The sequence below is a fragment of the Gymnoscopelus microlampas genome (genome assembly GCF_963454915.1).
Source record: "Gymnoscopelus microlampas genome assembly, chromosome: 3".
Taxonomy (NCBI): Eukaryota; Metazoa; Chordata; class Actinopteri; order Myctophiformes; family Myctophidae; genus Gymnoscopelus; species Gymnoscopelus microlampas.
In genome coordinates, this window is record NC_139940.1 from 14,148,052 (window position 1) to 14,169,688 (window position 21,637).

Genomic DNA, 21,637 nt, shown 5'->3' on the forward strand with positions numbered 1-21,637 from the left:
GTGTGTGTGTGTGTGTGTGTGTGTGTGTGTGTGTGTGTGTGTGTGCGTGTGTCTGCGTGTGCGTGTGCGCGTACACAGTCGATTGATCTATCCAGGTGCAGTGACGCTGATCATCGCAACCCTTACATTTCCTCCTGGGTTCGGTCAGTTCATGGCTGGAGAGGTATTAAAAGACAAAACAAAACAAAAACACTCACAATATTAAACCCATCATTTATATTCATGTTGTATCTGACATATATCTGTAAATTGATCAGAAAAGAATCATTGGTTAGTAAGAATGGATGTTTACATTACGGTCATTACCTTTTAAAAGATTACTGGTTACCTATTTTGAACAGTAATTAGCAATGTAGTCTATTATTTTACTCAAGATCAGGACCATAATCAGATTAATCTTAGATTGCTTCGCCTACACAATCAAAACAACACGACAAAGTTAACAGTATACAAAGCCATACCTTACAATGTGTATTGTCTGTCTATCTGTCTGTCTCTCTGCCTCTCTGCCTTTTCGTTCGTCTGTCAGCTCATGCCCAGAGAATGCATCAACTCCCTCTTCGATAATTTCACCTGGACCAAACTCTTGGACTCCCCCCTTCCTCCTGGACTGGGGCGATCCTCGGCGTGGATACACCCCCACGTCAGTGTCTTCGTCATTCTCTTACTCTTCTTCGTCATGAAGGTACGTACACTCTTGCTTTCTGTGGTGGTTTGACTTTCACGTATTCATTAGGGGAATGAATGTTGACACAGTTGCTGTTTTTTTACTGAAAATCACAGGGTTCCGTGATTTTCAGTGATTTTTCCCCCCCCCTAAAACATGATCATCATGTATTATGGTTATACTAGGAGGAAGATTTTTTTCAAAAAAGTGTACAGAAATTGTTAAAATTATGTTTTGATGTGGACACGCCTCCAGTTCATTAAGTATACCTGGTTCTCACCTTAGCACCTCCTCCGCCACCTTAGCACCACCCACCTGTCCTAGTCCCTCCTCCTCCTCATGCCCACACCTGTTGTGTTATGATAATGAGGGGGAGGGTATGTTTTTACTATGTCACTAAAGCGCTGTTTTTCTATTGGCACGTTTGACCCTCAAGGTTTCAGCCTCCAGGTAGAAACTCAAAATAGTCAGAGAAGACATACAACACCATAAAAACACCCAAGGGGGCTTAATGAAGTTCTATCAACCTCATAGACACATGAGAAACAGAAAAAGTGCAAAACTATGGCACCACCCCTTTTAGTTTGTTTCAACACAAATTCACACTTGGATGATATTCAGCACATTTATAATCATTTAGTACTGGTTAGTAAAGTAGCTGTTCAGTGCCTTGCTCTTACAGTAGATTGAGGAGAGAGCATTTCTCAAATTGTTGCTGTCAGGTGGAAACCTTGCATGTCCAAAACCATTACTTTTCAGGAAATGGAAAAAAGAACCTGTGTTCCAATGGATCCAATGTTACATTACATTGTATGTAGTCACAAGCTCTAACCCTTAAAACCCACAGACAGACGTGTACCACTTTGAACCTGGTGTCCCTATTTTGGGTATGTTATGATAGGCAACATTTTTCCAAAATAGCGAAAACTGCAGGTGTACAATCTCTGTTGTGAACTTGTAGATTGGATATTATTGCTACTTTTGCATAACACTGTCATATGACAAAGTATAAAAAATGGCATTCATTTAGGATACAAATATGAAATATGGAGATACAAGGTTTCGGCCTAACAGAGATGATATATAACCTGTGCAGGAGGGTCTGTCAGCACAAATTCAAGATTCAATATTGAATAGTTTATTGCCATATCCAAGGTCGCTAGAAGTGTGCACAAGCCAAGTACAGAGGACATGACATGACGAGCATGCGGATAGGGTCTAACATTATTCAACAAGGAGTGAGAGAAGGAAGATGGTCAAACAAGACAGTAATTATTTGGTTAATATGAACCCATGCATCCCTATTCTGGGCATGTCATAATAAGCGAACATTCAGTGAAAATAGCAGACCTACAGGTTGTTGATCTGCTATTTTCTGTGAAGAGATTTGGTGCGTAGGGAGAAAATAAGCTGCCCACGGTTAGAGCCCTGGGAACCCCGGTCAAGGAAATATGTAGGGGTTAAGTGCAACTGTGGTTGTATTTTTGATGTCTCAGTGTGGAGATAATTCCCTGAAATACCCTGGAAAGTGCTGATGAGCTACATTTCTACATAGCGCCACATAAAAATATAGACATATAATACCCCCGTTGGCAAGGAGACTGGCCTATTATTTTACACCCATGCTGCGCATGGTGGGTGTGTTGCAATCGGCAGCGCCTGTCACAGCGATAACTCGGACAGTTTTAATCTTATTTTGATCAAACTTGGCAGACGAGTTGGAGGTAGCTGGGGGCTGGGGGGGGGGGGGGGTGGGGTAGCATGTGTAGCAGGTGTAGCATCTCTCTCTTGATGATAACTTCCTGTTGTTTTCCCCTGTAGTTCTGGATGTCTGCTGTTTCCACCACAATGCCCATTCCCTCTGGTGCCTTCATGCCCGTCTTCATATTAGGTAGGAGCAGGGTTTGACTGGCTGGCTGGCTGCCTCTGCTTTCATTTCTACAGCCGGTGGGGATGTGTTTCCTTTATCCTTCTGATCATACACAGTTCCTTTTGGGTTTGATAAGTTTAAAATATAAATATATATCAACCACATTAACTTTGGCGTCCCTTTTTTTGGGCGAATTTGTCAACAAATTAAAATCTATAAGAAAAATGTAAAAATAGCAGATGTACTATCTCAGAGCTCACAGCTTGTACTGTAGATCGGCTTGTAGACTTTTTCGTTTATATTTTTACAAATCATACCCTTGGTAGGAGATTCTCCCCTTTCTGAACATCAGCTTCAATTGTCTTTGTTGTAGTCATTAATCACATTAATGATACGTGATGATAATTAATCATCACATCATCACATCATTAATCATGTTTAATCACTGTAGTCATCAACTCAAGTAATAGGTAAAATATTGCCAGCCATTATGAACATGTTTCACATGTCACTGATTTGGGGGAACAAAATTACTTACATACAGTAGCCTATGTTTAGACCTTAGCTAGTATTCCCAGCAAGCATTCCCTCACTCACCAATACACTCCACGGCTGTATGGCGCCACTGCGTTCTTGTACAGTATGTCTCTCACGTGCTGCTTCGCTGTGTTTGACTGACTCATGTCACACTCTGAATCCTTCCCGTCGGAAACTCTTCAATCATTATAACAGTTACCGTCCAGGCGCAATCAATCTGACTGACATCAGGTGCTCATTTAATCTGTATTGGAAATGTCTGAATACTAATTAACAGGACAGGATACTCAGAGAAGATATAAGCCCTTAATTTCCTTAATAAACATTTTACAGTTACAGGTACACAGCATGTTATACTGTGTCTGTAAGGTGGCTAACTACATCATAGTTAGTTGTTTGTGTGATTACTAATTGAGGGAACTAAAATATACAATATACATATTTATGACACAACCAGCAGCCTTTATTTGCTCTAAGGGGAGTGAAAAAATGATAAATAGCTGCTAGGCTGATACAACAGCACCAATCAGCTCCAGCTAAAGTGCCACTACTGTATGTGCTGAACTGTCCCTGTGAGCAGCCTCGCTGCCAAAAGAGTGGCCGCCAAACACGGTTGTTGCCGATGGTGGAGTAGAATTCACAGCTGAGGAAACACTGGAGTATCTTTTCGCCTGTGGCTCGGGCTGATATGCCAGCCCTCGGTTAGATAAACCAGCCAGGCAAAGACGAATGCCAGGACCCAAGAGTTCAGAACTTTTAATCCCCTATCCAAGTGGATCAGATTTGGATTTTAGGCGCTTAAAGATGTGATTTGATTTATTTCATTTCTTATTAATACAATGTTTGCTGAGATAATACTATGATTGCAGATCAGATATAAGTGATGCCCATCCTGTTTTTTGTTTTGTTTTGAGCTACCCAAGATCAACGTCTGATCCACTCGGATAAGGATTAAAAGTTGTGATCTCTTGGACTATAGGTGATAAACTATATACAGTACATTGACAATGAATTGTGTAGGTCTTAACCCATTCAATCCGGGAACGCATCTCTGTCATTTTAGATTTCTTTGGCTATTTTCGAAAAATCTTGTTTTTTTTTGCAAATCTTTGAATATATATATTTTTACAGCAAACATTTGTAACCAAAATCTTTGCTTCTGGGGGGTCCCTGGAACAAAAATTTTTGAGATGGGGCCAAATACATATCTAAAAATGTTTTCTAAATCCTAACAGTATGTTGCTATATCAGTGGTGCTCCAACTTTTCCATGTCAAGGACCCCCAAAATGATATGTATTTGGCCGTGGACCCCCATCTCAAAATATGTTGTTCAAGGGACCCCCAGAAGCACAGATCGGAGTTAAACATCTTGTGTATATATATACATATTCAAAGATTTGCACAAAAAAATGCAGATCTACAAGCTCATAGCACTCGGTGCAGCGCTATGAGCTTGTATGTTTGCTATTTTTGAATAGCCAAAGAAATCTTAAAATGACACAGATGCGTTCCCGGTCTTAACACATTAAGACCGGCGACGCATCTGTGTCATTTTGGATTTCTTTGGCTATTCAAAAATAGCAGATATGCAAGCTCATAGCACGGCACTCGGTGCCGCGCTATGAGCTTGTATATCTGCTATTTTTAGATATCTTAGAATCTTAGAATGACACAGATGCGTTCCCGGTCTTAATGGATTAAACCAGAGTGTCCTCTATGTGTCCTCTAGGTGCAGCCTTCGGTCGTCTGGTAGGGGAGATCATGGCCACTCTCTTCCCAAACGGAATCCTGTTTGATGGGATAGTTTACCGCATTCTCCCAGGAGGCTATGCTGTCATTGGTCAGTCGGGGGGGTCTCTCGTACCATCTACTCTACATTCTGTCCCTTTTCTCTGAAATCTACTGAACTCAATTTCATTTGACTCACAGTCATTATTATAGCGTATTATTATAGTCACGTACACAGATTACAGTTTTAATCATTGATGAAGGCCAGCACCATGAATGTATAGAAACACTGAAAATTGGTTTTACTGCAGCTTGGTGGAATGCATTGCATACATATTACATGCATTACTGTCGCCTTGTGTGTTGAGAATCACATTATAATACCAGTGGTTCTCAACCTTTTCTGGATCAGGGGCCCACTTGAAAGCATTTGCGGCCCAACCGTCTGACCACTTAACCGGCTGCCGTGTTAAGTCGTCAGATGGGTGGGCCGTATGTTTATTTTAACCCATTAAGACCTGGAACTGTGTCATTTTTTGATTTGAGCTAAAAAGCATTATTTTACACTTTGGGCTATTCAAAAATAGCAAATATACAAGCTCATAGCGCGGCATCGAGTGCCGCACTACGAGCTTGTAGATCTGCTATTTTTGAAAAACCGTGAAAATGTGTGCAAATCTTTGAATATATATATTTTTAAAGCGAACAAATCTTTGCTTCTGGGGGGTCCCTGGAACAAGATATTTTGATGGGGGTCCGTGGCCAAATACATATCATTTTAGGGGTCCTTGACATGAAAAAGATTGAGCACCACTGATGTAGAAACATACGTTTTTGAGAATGCTGTTGAGATTTAGGAGACATGTAGAATCGGCCTCAGGTCTCAATGGGTTAAGCTCCTATTTATTGGTATCCGAATCCAATTTTTTTTTTCACTGCATCATACTGTGTGAAATACAATCAGTGGTGCAAACCACAAAGCCCTCACTCAGTAATGTAACATGGGCATCCATCCATACCAGGAGCCGCAGCGATGACCGGAGCGGTCACGCACACGGTGTCGACGGCGGTGATCTGCTTTGAACTGACGGGTCAGATCTCCCACATCCTGCCCATGATGGTGGCCGTGATCCTGGCCAACATGGTGGCCCAGGGCCTGCAGCCCTCCCTCTACGACTCCATCATACAGATCAAGAAGCTGCCCTACCTGCCCGAAATGGCCCTCGGACACATCAGGTATCATCAAGCCGGTGACGCAGTTTTGCTTGGTGTCATGCTTGGCGGGCAGTTACCAAGAGAGAAACATATTGAAAATAATTGTCAAGAAAATGGGCAGAGGAATAAAATGCATCAGAGGATGTTCCTCTTTCCTCACACCTGCCTCCGTAGTGCTAGTGACACAGACACTAGTTTTATCTCACCTTGATTACTGCTCAGCAGTCTGGTCAGGTGCAGCCAAAAAAGATCCGTCTAAGCTCCAAATAGCTCAGAATAAGGCTGCAAGGCTCACACTGGCCTATCCATTAGGTGGGAGGCAGAGTACAGGGAGAAGGCATGCCAATCTCTCATGGCTCAGAGTAGAGGAGAGGTTGGCATGCAGTGTAATGAGTTTCTTTAGGAATATCTGTTGTAAACAACCACATTGTCTGTACTCACAAACACATGATGTGAGAGATCATAATAGTCACACTACCAGGCATGCACTAGGATATGTATTTTTTTTCTTCTTTTTTGTAGATTAGCCAATCATTTTTACCGCTTTTTCACCAATTTACGTGGTAGTTATGCCACATAACCAACCCCACACTTTTCTGTGCTGCCACTGCTATTGTACCCTACTGGTTCTCACCTGCCAGTGAGGACTTAGCACCTCCATCCTACTCCTCCTGTTCAGCACCCCCCACTGAAAGGCACGGCCCAAGCCTGTATGAGTCACTAACGCCGCGATAGAGATCGCCCTCCCCGACCGGCTTCGCTCCCCCGAACACGGCCAATTATAGATTATATTAGAATAATGGATAACACTTTAGAAGTGTCCCTTAAAAATTGTAGGTTTTTAATTGATGATGCCTTATAAATAGTTAATAGAACTACTACTGTTACTAAACTACTTACTTAGCCAAGATTGCGTGCGTATATACAGTACGTACGGTAAAAGTGTATGTCTGCATTACCATTTCAATACCAATATCATGGTCATTGGACAGATACATTATCTCTCTGCTTCCCCACAGCAAGTATAACATATTTGTGGAAGACATCATGGTGCGCAAGGTGAAGTTTCTGTCTTCACAATCCACCTATCGAGAGCTCAACCACCTTCTAGAGAATACCTCCCTCAAAACCATCCCCCTGGTTGACTCCAAAGGTACGTTGTATTACACACATTACTGGCAAAGGTCTATGTTATGTTATGCTAGTTAATGCTAGTATTTCATAAAGAGTGATGAAACCCACAGTTGAATTTCCTCTCAGCGAAGGGGGGCTATCACCACAAAGTGATTACGTAGACTTTATGATGCTACAAACATCCAATGATTTTCACCTACTTTTGATTTCCAATTCCAGAAAAAGATAACTGTGATTTAGTGCCTGTTTCAACATATGCACTTATTTGGAGGTGTTAATTAACACCTCCAAAATTATTATCGGTATCAGACGATAACGCTGATATATTGATGTATTGACATTTCCTTAACTTACAGCAAGACCAGTAAAGTCTGTATATGTTCTTTGGGGTAGAGAAAATGTAACTTTTTTTTGAGCAACCAGTGGAGCAAAGATACAGATGACTTGAGAGATTAAAACGATGAAGGATTTCTTACGCTTGGCCAGTTTGTTCTTGTTTTAACTGCAAAAACATAAACTGTATTATTACTAGGCCTTGAGGTCAGTGAATGTCATTGTACGTGCCTGAGAGCAGTGCTGTTTTTGAGCTTTGTTCTGCACAAACACATTTTACAGAGAAAGAATAATGAGAATAAAAACATAAGGTTCCTGCAGCTTCACTGCTTGGACCCCTACAATTTACAATTTAGGCATTTAGCAGACACTCTTATCCAGAGTGCGAGATCTGAATAGGCAATAACCTGAATACCCAATAACCCCTAATAATAAACTTAACCAATTCAATCCGACAATTTATCTGTGTCATTTTAGATTTTAGCTATAAACATTATTTTATACTTTATATTCAAAAATAGCAGATCTACAAGCTTGTAGATCTGCTATTTTTGAAAAATCTTGAAAAATTGTGCAAATCTATGAATATATATGTATTTTAAAGGGATTTCTTTTACTCAAATCTTTGCTTCTGGGGGCGTCCCTGGAATACAAATAATTTGGGGGGGTCCTTGACATGAAAAAGTTTGAGAAACACTGATATACCAACATGCGTTTTTTTTCAGAAAACTGTTAGGATTTAGAAGACATTTGTAGATACGTTCCCATATTGAATGGGTTAATAATAATAAAACACCTCCTTCTTCAGAATCTATGATCCTATTGGGCTCCATCGAGAGGACCGAGCTCCAGGCCTTGTCTGACTGGTGGCTCTCACCGGAGAGGCAGGCCTTTGAGAAAGGTGAGACGTCACCGGTCAGCTGGGAGTCCTTCACCTTCGAGGACGAGGAGGGAGGAGAGCAGAGCACAGCCAAGGTGTGAAACCTGAGAAAGGCACTCGCTATAAAATGACTCACAGGTCGATGTTGTTTATGAGTGGTCAGTATGGGCCTAGGTTTCCCTGTGTGTATAATTGTTCTGCGTCAGTCTATTTTGTTGACAATGATCCAACAGCCCATAGGTGGGGTTGGTGAAAGGGCCTACTCTGTGTGGAGTTTGCATGTTCTCCCCGTGTCTCCTAGGATAGTTAATACCCTCACAAAAACATGTAGTAATCCTGGTCACTATACTGCCTCCCCCTGGTCAGCCGGGGCGCCTGATGGAGGGGAAGGGAACTGGTTGGAATAACGTGTTCCTTCCACACACTACGTCCAACCAGGGAAACTCCCCCCTGTCAGGTGACAAGAAGGTCAGTTGGCTCTCATGCATTGAAGGAGGCATGAGCTCGGCCCTGGCCTCCCTAGGCTGGTGGGGGGAGTGTAGTGCCCAGGATCACTTAGCAAATTGGCACCGGGTGAAAAAAGGGTTACAAAATCGAGGGATAAAAATGTAAGTAAAAAAAAAAGACAATGATCCAACAGGTATCATCTAAGTATCCATAGTCATAGGATTAATTGTTTCCAATATGCGTGTGTGTGCGTGTGTTATTTTGTGTAATCTCTCTGTCTTGTTGTGTATACTCTCACCAGAAATGTTTTTGGACATAATCCTCTCTGCCTCTCTATTTCTCTCTGTTGCTCTCTGTTGCTCCCCCGCCCCCCCCCCCCCCCTCTCTCTGTCTCTATGTCTTTCTCTGTCTCCCCAGACTGCAGATTCTGCAAAGAAGCATGCATAATTCATAAGAATAAAATACATGAGAAAAACAGAAAGATAGATAACTATCTGCCTGGCAACCACCAGAGTTGTCATGTCACACTGTAAAGCACAGCTAACCATGCTTTATGGAAGTGTTTGGAACATATCTTTGACCAGATTGCGTGACTGAAACTTTACATATTATAGATAGATTATCGCTCAGGTATTCATTGTTGCCTGGGGTTATTGAACCATATGTGTCTGAAGTCTGATTTACAAATTAAATTCTAAGTATAAATTATGCATGAGAGGTATGGGAGGACTGATACAGCTAGGCCCGAGGTTGTTTATCAAGGCCCACAACGAATAACTGAGTGTGAATTTGTTTATCACAAACTTTATTAACAAAGGCAGACTGCGAGAAAATAGCATGTGATCAATGTAGCAACCGTGGCGGCCATGTTCCTGAGTCATGTTCCAGACCACTTTCCTTCCACAGCGATGTCGCTCACGCCACGGCAACATTTTAGCACGCGGTGGCACTGGCTTGTGCCTTAAGGCTGATAACAGTTATCAGCCCTAGGGTTCACATCAGTTATCACCCTATCAGAGCTTTTATCACTCGCCACACCCATGGCAGATAATGGCTGGGCATGTGATACACTCATATACAGTAACAACCTTTTCTTGTCTCACAGACCACAGCAGTGCTGGATGAATGTAACGGGCCTATCCCATCCCCCAAACCACAGGAGACCTCTACCAATCACACTGGCTCAGGTGAAGTCTCTGCCTCCTTCAATTTGACCAGTTTAGAAGTTCATCTTACCATCTGTCTTTTCCTCGTCTTACATGTAATCCTCCACACAGGCAAGCGCAGGCAGTCGTCCGTCAGAAGAACCCTTCAGCGGCTTTTCTCCTCCTCGTCTTCAGGCCAGATTGAAACCCAGGTACAAACACAAACACTCCTGCGTCACTCAGTGGGTACAAGCATGGTGCTAATCTAAGTGGTGGTTACTCAGCCACTGGCAGGCACTTCACATTTAGCATTCTGCTCTCATATCAGCCTGGCTCGAAGTGTGAGCCTTCTGTCTGTGACTATGCTATGACTCACACTCTTTCTTATGCAAATCAGCCACCCCCAAAAAGTTTCCAATTCTCTGGGAGAATGTCATCGAAGGAGTATGGGGCTTTACCACAGCGTATGTTGTAAATGTGGCTATACCACTGAGTATACATATACAGTAATAATAATTTAGTCCTCTGTAGGTTGATTTTGAGGTATTTGTCACTGTACTTGCACATACGTGAAATTTGTCTTCTGCATTTACCCATCCTCACTATTAAGAGCAGTGGGCGCTATTAATATAGCACCTGGGGAGCAGTTAGGGGTTAAGTTTCTTGCTCAGGGACACTTTGACACATAGACTGGGTGGACCGGGGGGGGCAAACTGGGGACCTTGTGATCAGGCGGCCTCGCTACCCATTCAGCTGCTAAGAGCTATACTGTGCTTTAGCTACTACTGTATATGTTACACTACATTGACACAGCAAGGGTTGAGTGTTCAATTCCCTGTGTTGCTCAGTGGGTTGAGTGTGATACTAGCATTGTCAAGCATTTGCTTGCTTGTGTAGCTCAAGGAGGATGACACTAATTAGAGCTTTGTTTCCTTGTTTAGCTCAAGGGCTATCAGAATGGCCATTACCAAGGTTATGGGTTATTATACCTCTGGAGAGAGTCACCGAACAGGAGTGAAAGGTTTGGATCATTCCAAAAGCCCTGGGTTGACAAGCGACCTCATTGCATTATCACTCGGTTTAAAAGCAAGTTTATTAGTGGAGCACATTTCTTCTAACGTTTTTTTTCTTTTCTTTTCTGAGCCTTTATTTGATAGATATGCCAGTGGAGAGAAGATGCTGGCATATTATAAACCACACATGGTTTATAGATGCTATTGTTTGATGAAAATAAGGGGTCCAGAATGATACAGTAAGTTATATTTGCCATGTGCTGTAACTGGCGATGGCTGGATGTCCTCCTTATTCACAGTTTGCCTTTTGCAATAGTGAGCAAAAGTGAGCACTGGACAATACTGTAAAAATAAATAAATGCATAAATAAATCAGCAAATTTTGCTTCTGGATGTTGTATATTTATGTGCATTGGAACAGTTTGTTGGTCAATACCCTATCATGATATATTCTCCTTTTAACCCCTTAAGTGGTTTGAGAGGAATTCGAGAGACTCGTCCAAGGGTTAAGACCAATGCACATGTGAATAATACTTAATGATAGTGGCTAATGCTCAGTGCAACAAGTGCTCGTTTGGATTTCATATTTGCAGTGGAGTCCAGGATTCTTAGGGCTTCCCTTCCTATGGTAAAAAAAACAGTCATTATTCTTTTCAAATGTTGCTTCTGGGTGTACCGTACATATTTTTAGAAATAGTGAAAGTTGTATATCTGCAAGCTCACAACTCGCTGCGATGCAAGGCATTGTGAGCTTATAGATTGGCTATTTTCACAACTTTTGAGTGACACTGTCTTACGGCGAAGTGCAAAATAGGGCAAAAAAAACATAAAAATATGAAATATGGAGATACAAGGTTTCTTCCCGACAGCGACCATATACTGTACATCCCATACACCCTTGGTTTCGTATGGCCCACTCGAGATAAAAGCGGCCGGGCAAAATGTCACATGTCACGATAGCCCGTTGTCCTTGAAGCAAGAGTGGCATTGTATAGCCTTTATCTTAACCGCGATGAATAGAAGGATTAACACGTCACTGATGCCGTATCAGATGACTCAAGCAGGCCAGACAGGAGCTTAAAGCCTGATTTATGCTTCGTCGCACGATGGTGTCGCACACCAAAAAGAGCCGATCTGCAAGCTCACAATGCGTCGCATACGTGACGCATCGTGAGCTTGTAGGTCTGCACTTCTCCGAGGCTTAAGCTCTCCTCCTTGGTAGGGAGGAGGCAGTGATGACATGATATGTGTGACATGGCAGTTACTCTGATGGGGAGTTGACGTATCCTGTGATGGATGCGTCCATCAAACCACCAGGGGGCACCGGCGCAGACATTTAGAAAAGCCATACAGCTGTTTGAACAGACTGCCTGTCTGACTGTCTCTCTGTTTCTCTCTCCATCTCTGTCTCTGACAATCTTTGTCACGTCTCAGTGGCTGGCCCCGTCTGTGTGTGTGTGTGTGTGTGTGTGTGTGTGTGTGTGTGTGTGTGTGTGTGTGTGTGTGTGTGTGTGTGTGTGTGTGTGTGTGTGTGTGTGTGTGTGTGTGTGTGTGTGTGTGTGTGTGTGTGTGTGTGTGTGTGTGTGTGTGTGTGTGTGTGTGTGTGTGTGTGTGTGTGTGTGTGTGTGCGTGCGTGCGTGCGTGCGCGGCTGTGCACACTCCTCGTGCGTGCCTTTCTTTACTTATTGTCATCTCATTAGATTTGTGTGTGCATAATAGAATGTTTGTGTTCTCTTGTTGTGTATATTCTCACCACAAATGTTTTCTTCACTCTGCTTGGACATAATTATCCACCTAACTTCACTGTTTCTTTCTTCCTCTCTCGCAGATCGACTCAGGGTTGAGTCTGAGTATTACAGAGTGACAGGCAGCCTTGATGCTTTTATGCTTGTTTGCATGGAGGGGGTGGTCTCCATCCATAACAATCAACCACTTCAACCCTCTAGTCTGAAACGGACTTGAGTTACAGCCTACTCTGATCGCGTTTTTCCGTCTACACCAAATCTCTTCACCAAAAAATAGCCAATCTAAGGTTTCAGCTTGTAGATCGGCTTTTTTTGGCCAATGTTCCCCCAGAATAGGCATGCAAGGGGTTCAAGTTGTTAAGTTGTCCAACAGTTTTGATTTCCTTTTGTTACGTTTTAAAAAAATCCTTTCTTATTTACATACAGGTTGCTACAGGTTTTGTGCGCTTGTGTGTGTTTGTAACGGCGTTGAAGCCTTATTTTCTTGTTCTCCCATTCTCTCTCCTTCCCAGGAGGCCAGTCCTCCTACATTGACTGACACCATGACCCCAGAAGAGGTAAGCAACCTTATCGACATATAGAATCTCCACATAGCCAACCATGAGATGATCAAACCATACTGATCAATCAATAACCATCCACTCTGTTATCGTCCGAGTCCATCTCCAATCTCTCTCTCTCTCTATCTCTCTATTGTGCGCGCGTGATTGGCCCATGCAGATCAAAGCCTGGGAAGAGGCGGTGCTGGACAAGCCAATCGATATGGAACAGATCCGGATAGACCCCTCCCCCTTTCAGCTGGTGGAGAGAACTTCGCTACACAAGGTGACGCCATGGCGACGCCTGCTTCACACGCTCCTCTCTCACCCGGAGGTCATGTTGTGCAGCCATTAATTACACAATTAGACTGTGACGTCATGTGGCTATTCCTTCATAATGGCATCAAGAACCCTCTCTAAAACCAGTGGCGTGCATAGACATTTTGAGGGGCAGGTGCTCAAGTAAATTATACTTTTTTTTGTTTACTTGGTCTGCTCTTTTTTCCCTCTACACCTATACCTCTTTGCCAAAACTAGCCGATCTACAAGCCTTGTAGATCGGCTATTTTTGGCTAAAGTTCTCCTCAGAAAAGGGATGCTAGGTTTCGAGTGGTTATGGTAAAAAGAAAAATCATATCACATAAAGATTTGGCGGACCCCCTGTAGTAACTCTGAGGACCCCCTGTTGCAGACCCCTGCTGTAAACTGGAAAAAAAACACTTTTTTTCTTCTTTTTTTCAAAAGGGCACTTCTGGTCAAGAGGGCAAAGGGCAGGTGCTCTAGCACCACCTAGAGTCTATCTGTGCACGTCCCTGTCTAAAACATCCGGGACAGCGCTCCACGCGTCCCAGACTCTTCTCCCTTCTGGCTCCCAAACTGTGGAACAAACTCCCCATTGCAGTTAGAACTGCAGACTCACTCCCAGTTTTCCGACGTAGTCTTCAGACTCACCTCTTCAGACTCCACCTTAGCCTGTAGCACTTGACCTAGCCATGACAACCATGCAGTCTTATGCAAAGGATCATTTGTTGACCTGGCATCCTATACAGTAGTTTCTATAGTTGCAATGTACATATTATTATTATTTTTTATATTATACTGTTTAGACCATTGGTTCTCAAAGTGGGGTCCGGGGACCCCCAGGGGTCCTTGAGGGAGTTCCAGGGGGTCCCCAGCTAAATGATAGATTAGGCACCAAATGGACCCTTATGGGTCTGTAACTCTGAGAGTGTACAAATGGAACCAAATGGACCCTAACGGGTCCATTTGGTTCCATTTGTACACTCTCAGAGTTAAATTGACATAGATTTTACAACTTTATTTTTAGTATTTTCAGTTATGAAGACATACAACCCCACATATACCCCACCCTCCCCGGTTCCCTCACAGAAAATAAAATTACAACAATAAAACAACATTTATAATTGGGAGAAAATAAATAAAATACAAGAGCAGTAAATAGTTGAAGTTGGTATTGAAAACAAAACAAAAAATAAAAAAATAAATGAAATTAAAATTAAAAGGAAAATTTCTTAATTCTTAATAAGCTTAAGGGGGTTTTAGCGTATCCAGACCAGACAATTAGCAATTAATTTGGCAAATATAGGGTACCACACATCCAAGTACAATTAAAAGAGTGACCAATATTCCTAGAAACCACAGTGAACAGGAACAAAATATAAACACTTATTGAATCAAAATACAGTATCACTTCCAGCAAATGTAGGAAAAGACAGAGTAAGGGTGAATTCCATAAAAGGGGACCAGGCCTTTATAACTTTTCGGGGAGATTTATATCTATTGTACCTGAGCTGTTCTAATGGTATAAAGGACAGCACATCCTTGACCCAACTTGTAAACGTTGGTGGTTTATCTGATTTCCAATTGCGGAGAATAAGCCTCCGGGCTGTAAGTGAAGAGAATGCTATGAAGTTGGCCTGAGGAGAGGTAATTGGTACATCATCATTGGGAACTCCAAATATAGCAGTTATTGGATTGGGCTCAATTGTTACATGACAAATGGATGAGAAGGCATCAAAAATATTATTCCAAAACTGAGTCAAGGATGTGCATCTCCAAAACATATGCCCAACAGTGGCTGGCTCCAAATTACATCTAATACAGGTAGAATCTATATCAGGATACATTTTGGACAGTTTTTCTCTCGAGAAATGCAAACGATGGAGTATTTTAAATTGGATCAAGCAGTGTCTGAGACACAAGGAGGTGGTATTAATGCGTTTCAAAGAGCACTCCCAGATATCCTCCTCCAGCTCAATGACATAGATTTTACAATATAAATTGCGGTCCAAGTGATAGAAATGCCATTAAATGGGGGTCTATAGCCCTAATGCATGTCAAACTGGGGGTCCTTGAAATTAAAATGGTTGAGAATCACTGCTAGAGCCGTAAAAAATCTTCTCTTATCCTTGGCATATCTTTTGAAATGGGGGTCCGCAGGCTAATAAGTGTCAATTTGGGGGTCCTTGACATGAAAAAGTTTGAGAACCACTGGTTTAGACTGATGCTAGGTTATTGGTTTACCTATGATCCTAGATTACTGAGGCACTACACTCTCTATGCATTTGCTGTATGCGTTTATCTTGCTTTGGTTGGCTAAATGCCTAAATTGTAAATTGCAGAATGATTTAAACTCTTGAACCCTAGCATCCCTGTTCTGGGGCAAACATTCACCAAAAATAGCTACAAGCTTACAACGTGTCACAACGCGATGAAGAGATTTGGAATATGCTGTAGGGAGAAAATGTGTGGGCCAGGATAGAGCCCTGGGGAACCAATGTGGGGTCAATGAAGCATATAGGGTTTAAGTGGTTAAAAAGAAGGAGAAGCAGTGCAGGGAGAACGTCTCACACTGCGTGAGCGGTGTGATTCATTTTGCTGGGATGTTGCTAGCCGTGTTTAAATCAGTTATATGGTAAAGTGTAATTACACTGCAGCTGGGCAGGCACCATAATATTAGCATAGAATTCGCAAAGATACACTGCAAGATCTCACATATATATACACCACAGAACTACAACCGTTTAGCACTGAACAATTACTGGAAGATTCATAAATCCCCTTACTACAGCTCTTTCACTCCCTCCCTCTCTCTGTTTGGTTGATTGGTGTGTGTGTGCGCGTGCGTGTGTGTGTGTGTGCGTGTGTGTGTGTGCGTGTGCGTGTGCGTGTGCGTGTGCGTGTGTGTTGTTCTGATTTTTTTTTTTCTCAAAATTCTCTCTCTTTCTCTCTCTGTCTCTGTCTCTCTCTCTCTCTCTCTCTCTCAGACCCACACTTTGTTCTCCTTGCTGGGTCTCAGTCATGCCTATGTGACCAGTATTGGCAAACTGGTGGGCGTTGTGGCGTTGAAAGAGGTGAGGTCACTGTTCTTTCTTGTGTTTTTTTCCTTTCAAGGCAATGAATCTTCCCTGTTTGTTTCTCTGTCTGCATGTCTGTTTCAGCCTGGTCCTTGTAATGCACTACAGCCAGCGTCGGAAATCAGTTATACTACGCAGTAATCAGATTATGGGGGCTTTTGAAATCAAATGGAATTATCATTTAGATTACTGAGTCTATTTTAGTGTCTATCTATTATATCTATATTACATTAGAAGGACAGAATTGGACAAAATTGCCCTTTTAATTAATATTCGAACCATTTTGGAGTCAACGTAAGTCAGAGGTAAAAGAGAGAAGTCTGAGCACTTGACCGAACCTGACTGGTCAAGTGGATTGCATCTTACAGGTCATCAGGAGGTGACTTCACTCGTTTCTCCCCCTTGATTTATACTTGGTTGTGCATCGTGTCTCGCAGAGAAAATAGCCAGTTCTACAAGCTGCGACGCAATGTGAGCTTATAGATCGGCTCTTTTTGGTGCAAGACATCACGCGCAACTACAGTAAGTATGAATCAGGCGTTATTTTCCGTGTCTGTTTTTTTCACACGTGTCAGCCCTTCTCTCAGCCTGGATCTTGTAACGTGGCATGACAGCTCATGGCAGTGTGCTCACAGTATGGGCAGTTGTTCTCCAACAGTTTTCGCAGTTTGTGTTATGATTCATGCTGTTACGCCATCGTGCACTGTCGCTTCTCATCTCCCTGGATTTTCTCCTTAGTAATTCTATATTTTCCCATTGAGAGCTTATTATTTAGCCTATAATTCTCTCGATACACATTTAACGGTCTCATCCAGTGGCACAGGCTGTCAGGAATATGAGCCATGGTCTCCAGATGATATAACTGTGATCCTAATCTAGAATGACCTCATAAGCAGGGGTGGAAAGTAACTAATAAAAAGTACTCTTGTTGCTGTAACTGGGTAGCTTTTTCATACACTTTCATACACACAGTTTGAGTATATTCCAAAATGATGTAATATCAGCCAATGCCCTCCAAGGCAATCCAGATGAATACGCAACAAAGTGTCATCCCAGTGTGGGGTTCGAACCCTGGACCTAAATATTTTAAGGTATATACATTATTCAGTCAGCTAAATAACCAGGATTCTTTAAGACTTTTTATGTGTCAAGTATTGCAAATAGCAAATAGTCTATGTTGCAAAATAGTATAAAATAAAAGTGGAAATAACGCATGATATAGATATATATATGATATGTCGAGTGGCTTAAGTTGGAGAACAAAAGTATCATTTTCAGAATTTTACAGGAGAGCAAAAACTAACTTTTCATTGATTGTAATTATTTAATCAAAAACAACGTCAAAAACAACATCCTCAGAATCAACTTCAGCGTACCGTCAATTAAACATATCACTGCATTAGCCAGAATGTGCGACTTTTTTCCTGCTTTTAAGATAGTTCCTGAAGGTCAGCACCTCACCAAACCCTTGTTGTGCGTTACCGTTACCTGCTACTGACCATGATACTAACATGATACTGACCACCATGATACTGACATGATACTGACCATGATACTAACATGATACTGACCACCATGATACTGACATGATACTGACATGATACTGACCATGATACTAACATGATACTGACCATGACACTGACATGATACTGACCATGACACTGACATGATACTGACCATGATACTGACATGATACTGACATGATACTGACCATGATACTGACATGATACTGACTATGATACTAACATGATACTGACATGATACTGACATGATACTGACATGATACTGACCATGATACTGACATGATACTGACTATGATACTAACATGATACTGACATGATACTGACATGTTACTGACATGTTACTGACATGATACTGACCATGATACTGACATGATACTGACTATGATACTAACATGATACTGACATGATACTGACCATGATACTGTCATGATACTGACATGATACTGACATGTTACTGACATGATACTGACCATGATACTGACATGATACTGACTATGATACTGACATGTTACTGACATGATACTGACATGTTACTGACATGATACTGACCATGATACTGACATGTTACTGACATGATACTGACATGATACTAACATGATACTGACCATGATACTGACATGATACTGACATGATACTGACATGTTACTGACATGATACTGACCATGATACTGACATGATACTGACTATGATACTAACATGATACTGACATGATACTGACCATGATACTGTCATGATACTGTCATGATACTGACCATGATACTGACCATGATAGCGACATAATACTGATGAACATATTATTTTACTATCTGATAAAGCTCATAGAGACCTTTAAAATTATAAAAGTTAGTTTCACCAAAAATGTCACATACACCCTTTGTGCTCCAAACTTTCCATATAATATATTAACATAAAATAACGCACAAACCTATATAGTGAGGCCATGGCTCCTGTATTGTCTATATACTGTACACGGATATACAAGGATATGTTGGAGTGTGTAGAGAAGGTGGATCTGGGAGAAGAGGGCTTGTATCCTTGACCACCTCTATCTTTCCTCCACCATCAGCTGCAGAAGGCCATCGAGGGCTCCACCCGTAGCGGGGTGAGGCTCCGCCCACCCCTGGCCAGCTTCAGAGACGGCAGCCGCAAGGCCAAGAAGCACCAGCCTCCCACGTCGTCCGCCCCCTCCTCCCCCAGCCGGGAGGTGGACATGTGGGCGGGGGTGGAGGGGGAGCCGGCGAGGATGGGCTCCACGGGGGAGTCCAAGGGGAAGGGGCCGGCGTCCTCCTCCCCTTCCCCTTCCCCCTCCTCTAGAGCGGCTGCGACAGGTGGAGACTCCGCCCACTCCTCCCCCAGTAGCACGTCGAGCAGCGCGAGCGGCGGCGTCACCACCACGGTGGAGGCGCAATGCCCCCCGCTGGAGCCCATGTCACCCTTGCAGGAGCCCTCCACCTCTACCTCCTCGAGCCCTGCCGTCGCCTCGCCCACCACCTCCCCTGTCTCGCCCTCCGCCACAGTCCTCACTCTCTCTTCCCTCCAGGAGGAAGAGGAAGAGGAGGAAGAGGAGGATGAGTCCTACTCAGAGGACGAAGAGGAAGAGGAGGAGGAGGAGGAGGAAGAAGAAGAAGAGGGGAAGAAGGAGGAGAGGGAGGGCAAGGAGTTGGACAAACGTGTTTAGGGAAGACTACTGTAGGGTTCTCAGAGGGAAAAGACTTTGACAACCCCCTCCCTTTTAGCTCCTCGCACCCAGTGACAGCAGAGTCGCTTCCTGGGGTTGAGGAGTTCCCCCTGGGCCCGTCCGCGGCCCACTTGGATATTCAGCTCTCAAGAGAGCAGGAAGAAGGAACTGGCGCACACACACACACACACACACACACACACACACACACACACACACACACACACACACACACACACACACACACACACACACACACACACACAGACAGACAGACAGACAGACAGACAGACACACACACACACACACACACAGACACACACGCACACGCTCCCAGAGCTTGTAGTTCTGATGGATTGTTTTTCTACTCTTAAAGCAGCCTCATGTTGTTGTTTTTTTTCACTCTTTCTCAGGTGTCTCCCTTTGTCTTTTGATCCACAGGCGGTCAGACAGACAAGCTTGTCTTTTACAACATATCAAAACCCGCTCAATGTTCATATGCCCATATCTTCGAAATCTTGAATGTATGGAGTAATGCTTGTGTAGCTATACACTGAATGTAAAAGAAAAAAAAGGTTCTGTTAATTTAATCATGTACACTCATGGCAAAGTAACTGACAGCAATGAATTGTTTGATAATTAAATAATGTATTGTTAATGACGGCTTAATCAATTATTTTGATTTTGTCATGCTGATCATGCATTTAAAATGTTTACTGATTGAAATGAAAATGTAATTACAACTATTAACTGTATAGTAAATTCAGATCATACCAACCTGTTGTTGTTTTTTGAGATCTAATAAATGTTTCAATTTGTCTACTGTTCAACTTTAACTACTAACCAAAATCACCAATTCATTCCACCTTCTCCTTCCAGGCTTGGGCAGAATGTCATGCTTCTGAAAGAGCCAATCTGTCAGGGACACATAAACATTTCATGCCAGGAAGGTCAGTAGTGTATTTCAGTCTCCTTTCCCCATGCGAGTGTGTGAACCTGGCTTGGAGGAATAATCCCCATAGGAGAGAGGAGAAAAACACAAATTTGTCTGACATTCACATTCTGGCTAGCGTTGAGATGCGTGGCCACGATGGGACAGGAGGCTTCTCTTGGAGGATCAGCCTTATGGCTTGTGGAACCTTTTTGCCATGTTTGGTCTGACATGCACAAACTAAGTGGCGCTAGCCACCGGAAAAGGGGACGAGACACGCGTGAGGGAGAGCTTGTAATACAATGTTTCCCAGCTGGTGGGGTGTGACGCTCAATAGGTCTCATGAGACTCTGAACAAATGGTACGTTGTCATTTGGCCAAGTGTCATTTAGCAAAGAAGTCGTACAGTACGGTAGTTTCGACTGCAGAAAAGTAGGAATTAGCCTTTAGATTATGTGTTACTGTGGCTTAATGGAGAAAATGAAATTTGGCTCCTGAGCCAAAACCGAATGCCACACACTATGGACTCTTTGGGGACAGCTGTAGCTTAGTACTAAGTACTTAGTGAGGATGTCTAAGTACAACTTCTCCACCCCCCAAGTGCTCATCATGACCATCTGTGCAGCCGTCAGCTGGGTGAAACTGAAACTGAATTTCCTGGCTCAAGGTCGTTTCAGTGAGGGTGTCGTTTATTCACTCTCTCCCCATCCAGATCTTCCATGCTGGTCACAAGCACACCCCTAACCTTTAGGCCCACACGTCCTATGGTAACACTAACATTGTCGGGTCTTGTGCTGTACACTATTAGCTGCTTGTAATGTCAGTGTTCTTGCCTTTGAAGACTCATCTACAGTCAACTTGTGAGTCCCACTGGA

At 42.8% G+C, this 21,637-nt stretch overlaps 1 protein-coding gene across 1 annotated transcript in view; it reads left to right on the forward strand.

Moving 5' to 3' along the window:
• The window catches only part of clcn1b (chloride channel, voltage-sensitive 1b), a 62,812-nt gene extending 42,163 nt beyond the window's left edge, over positions 1–20,649 (forward strand). The window contains exons 11-23 of the mRNA XM_084053533.1: positions 79–163; positions 530–685; positions 2,489–2,558; positions 4,805–4,915; positions 5,826–6,039; positions 7,038–7,171; positions 8,294–8,460; positions 9,918–9,999; positions 10,090–10,169; positions 13,227–13,271; positions 13,435–13,539; positions 16,541–16,627; positions 19,220–20,649. Of these exons, the coding sequence (XP_083909659.1) occupies positions 79–163; positions 530–685; positions 2,489–2,558; positions 4,805–4,915; positions 5,826–6,039; positions 7,038–7,171; positions 8,294–8,460; positions 9,918–9,999; positions 10,090–10,169; positions 13,227–13,271; positions 13,435–13,539; positions 16,541–16,627; positions 19,220–19,831 (1,948 nt within the window). The 3' untranslated portion in view covers positions 19,832–20,649. The remainder of the gene's footprint in view (positions 1–78; positions 164–529; positions 686–2,488; positions 2,559–4,804; positions 4,916–5,825; positions 6,040–7,037; positions 7,172–8,293; positions 8,461–9,917; positions 10,000–10,089; positions 10,170–13,226; positions 13,272–13,434; positions 13,540–16,540; positions 16,628–19,219) is intronic.
• The last annotated feature ends 988 nt before the right edge of the window (positions 20,650–21,637 follow it).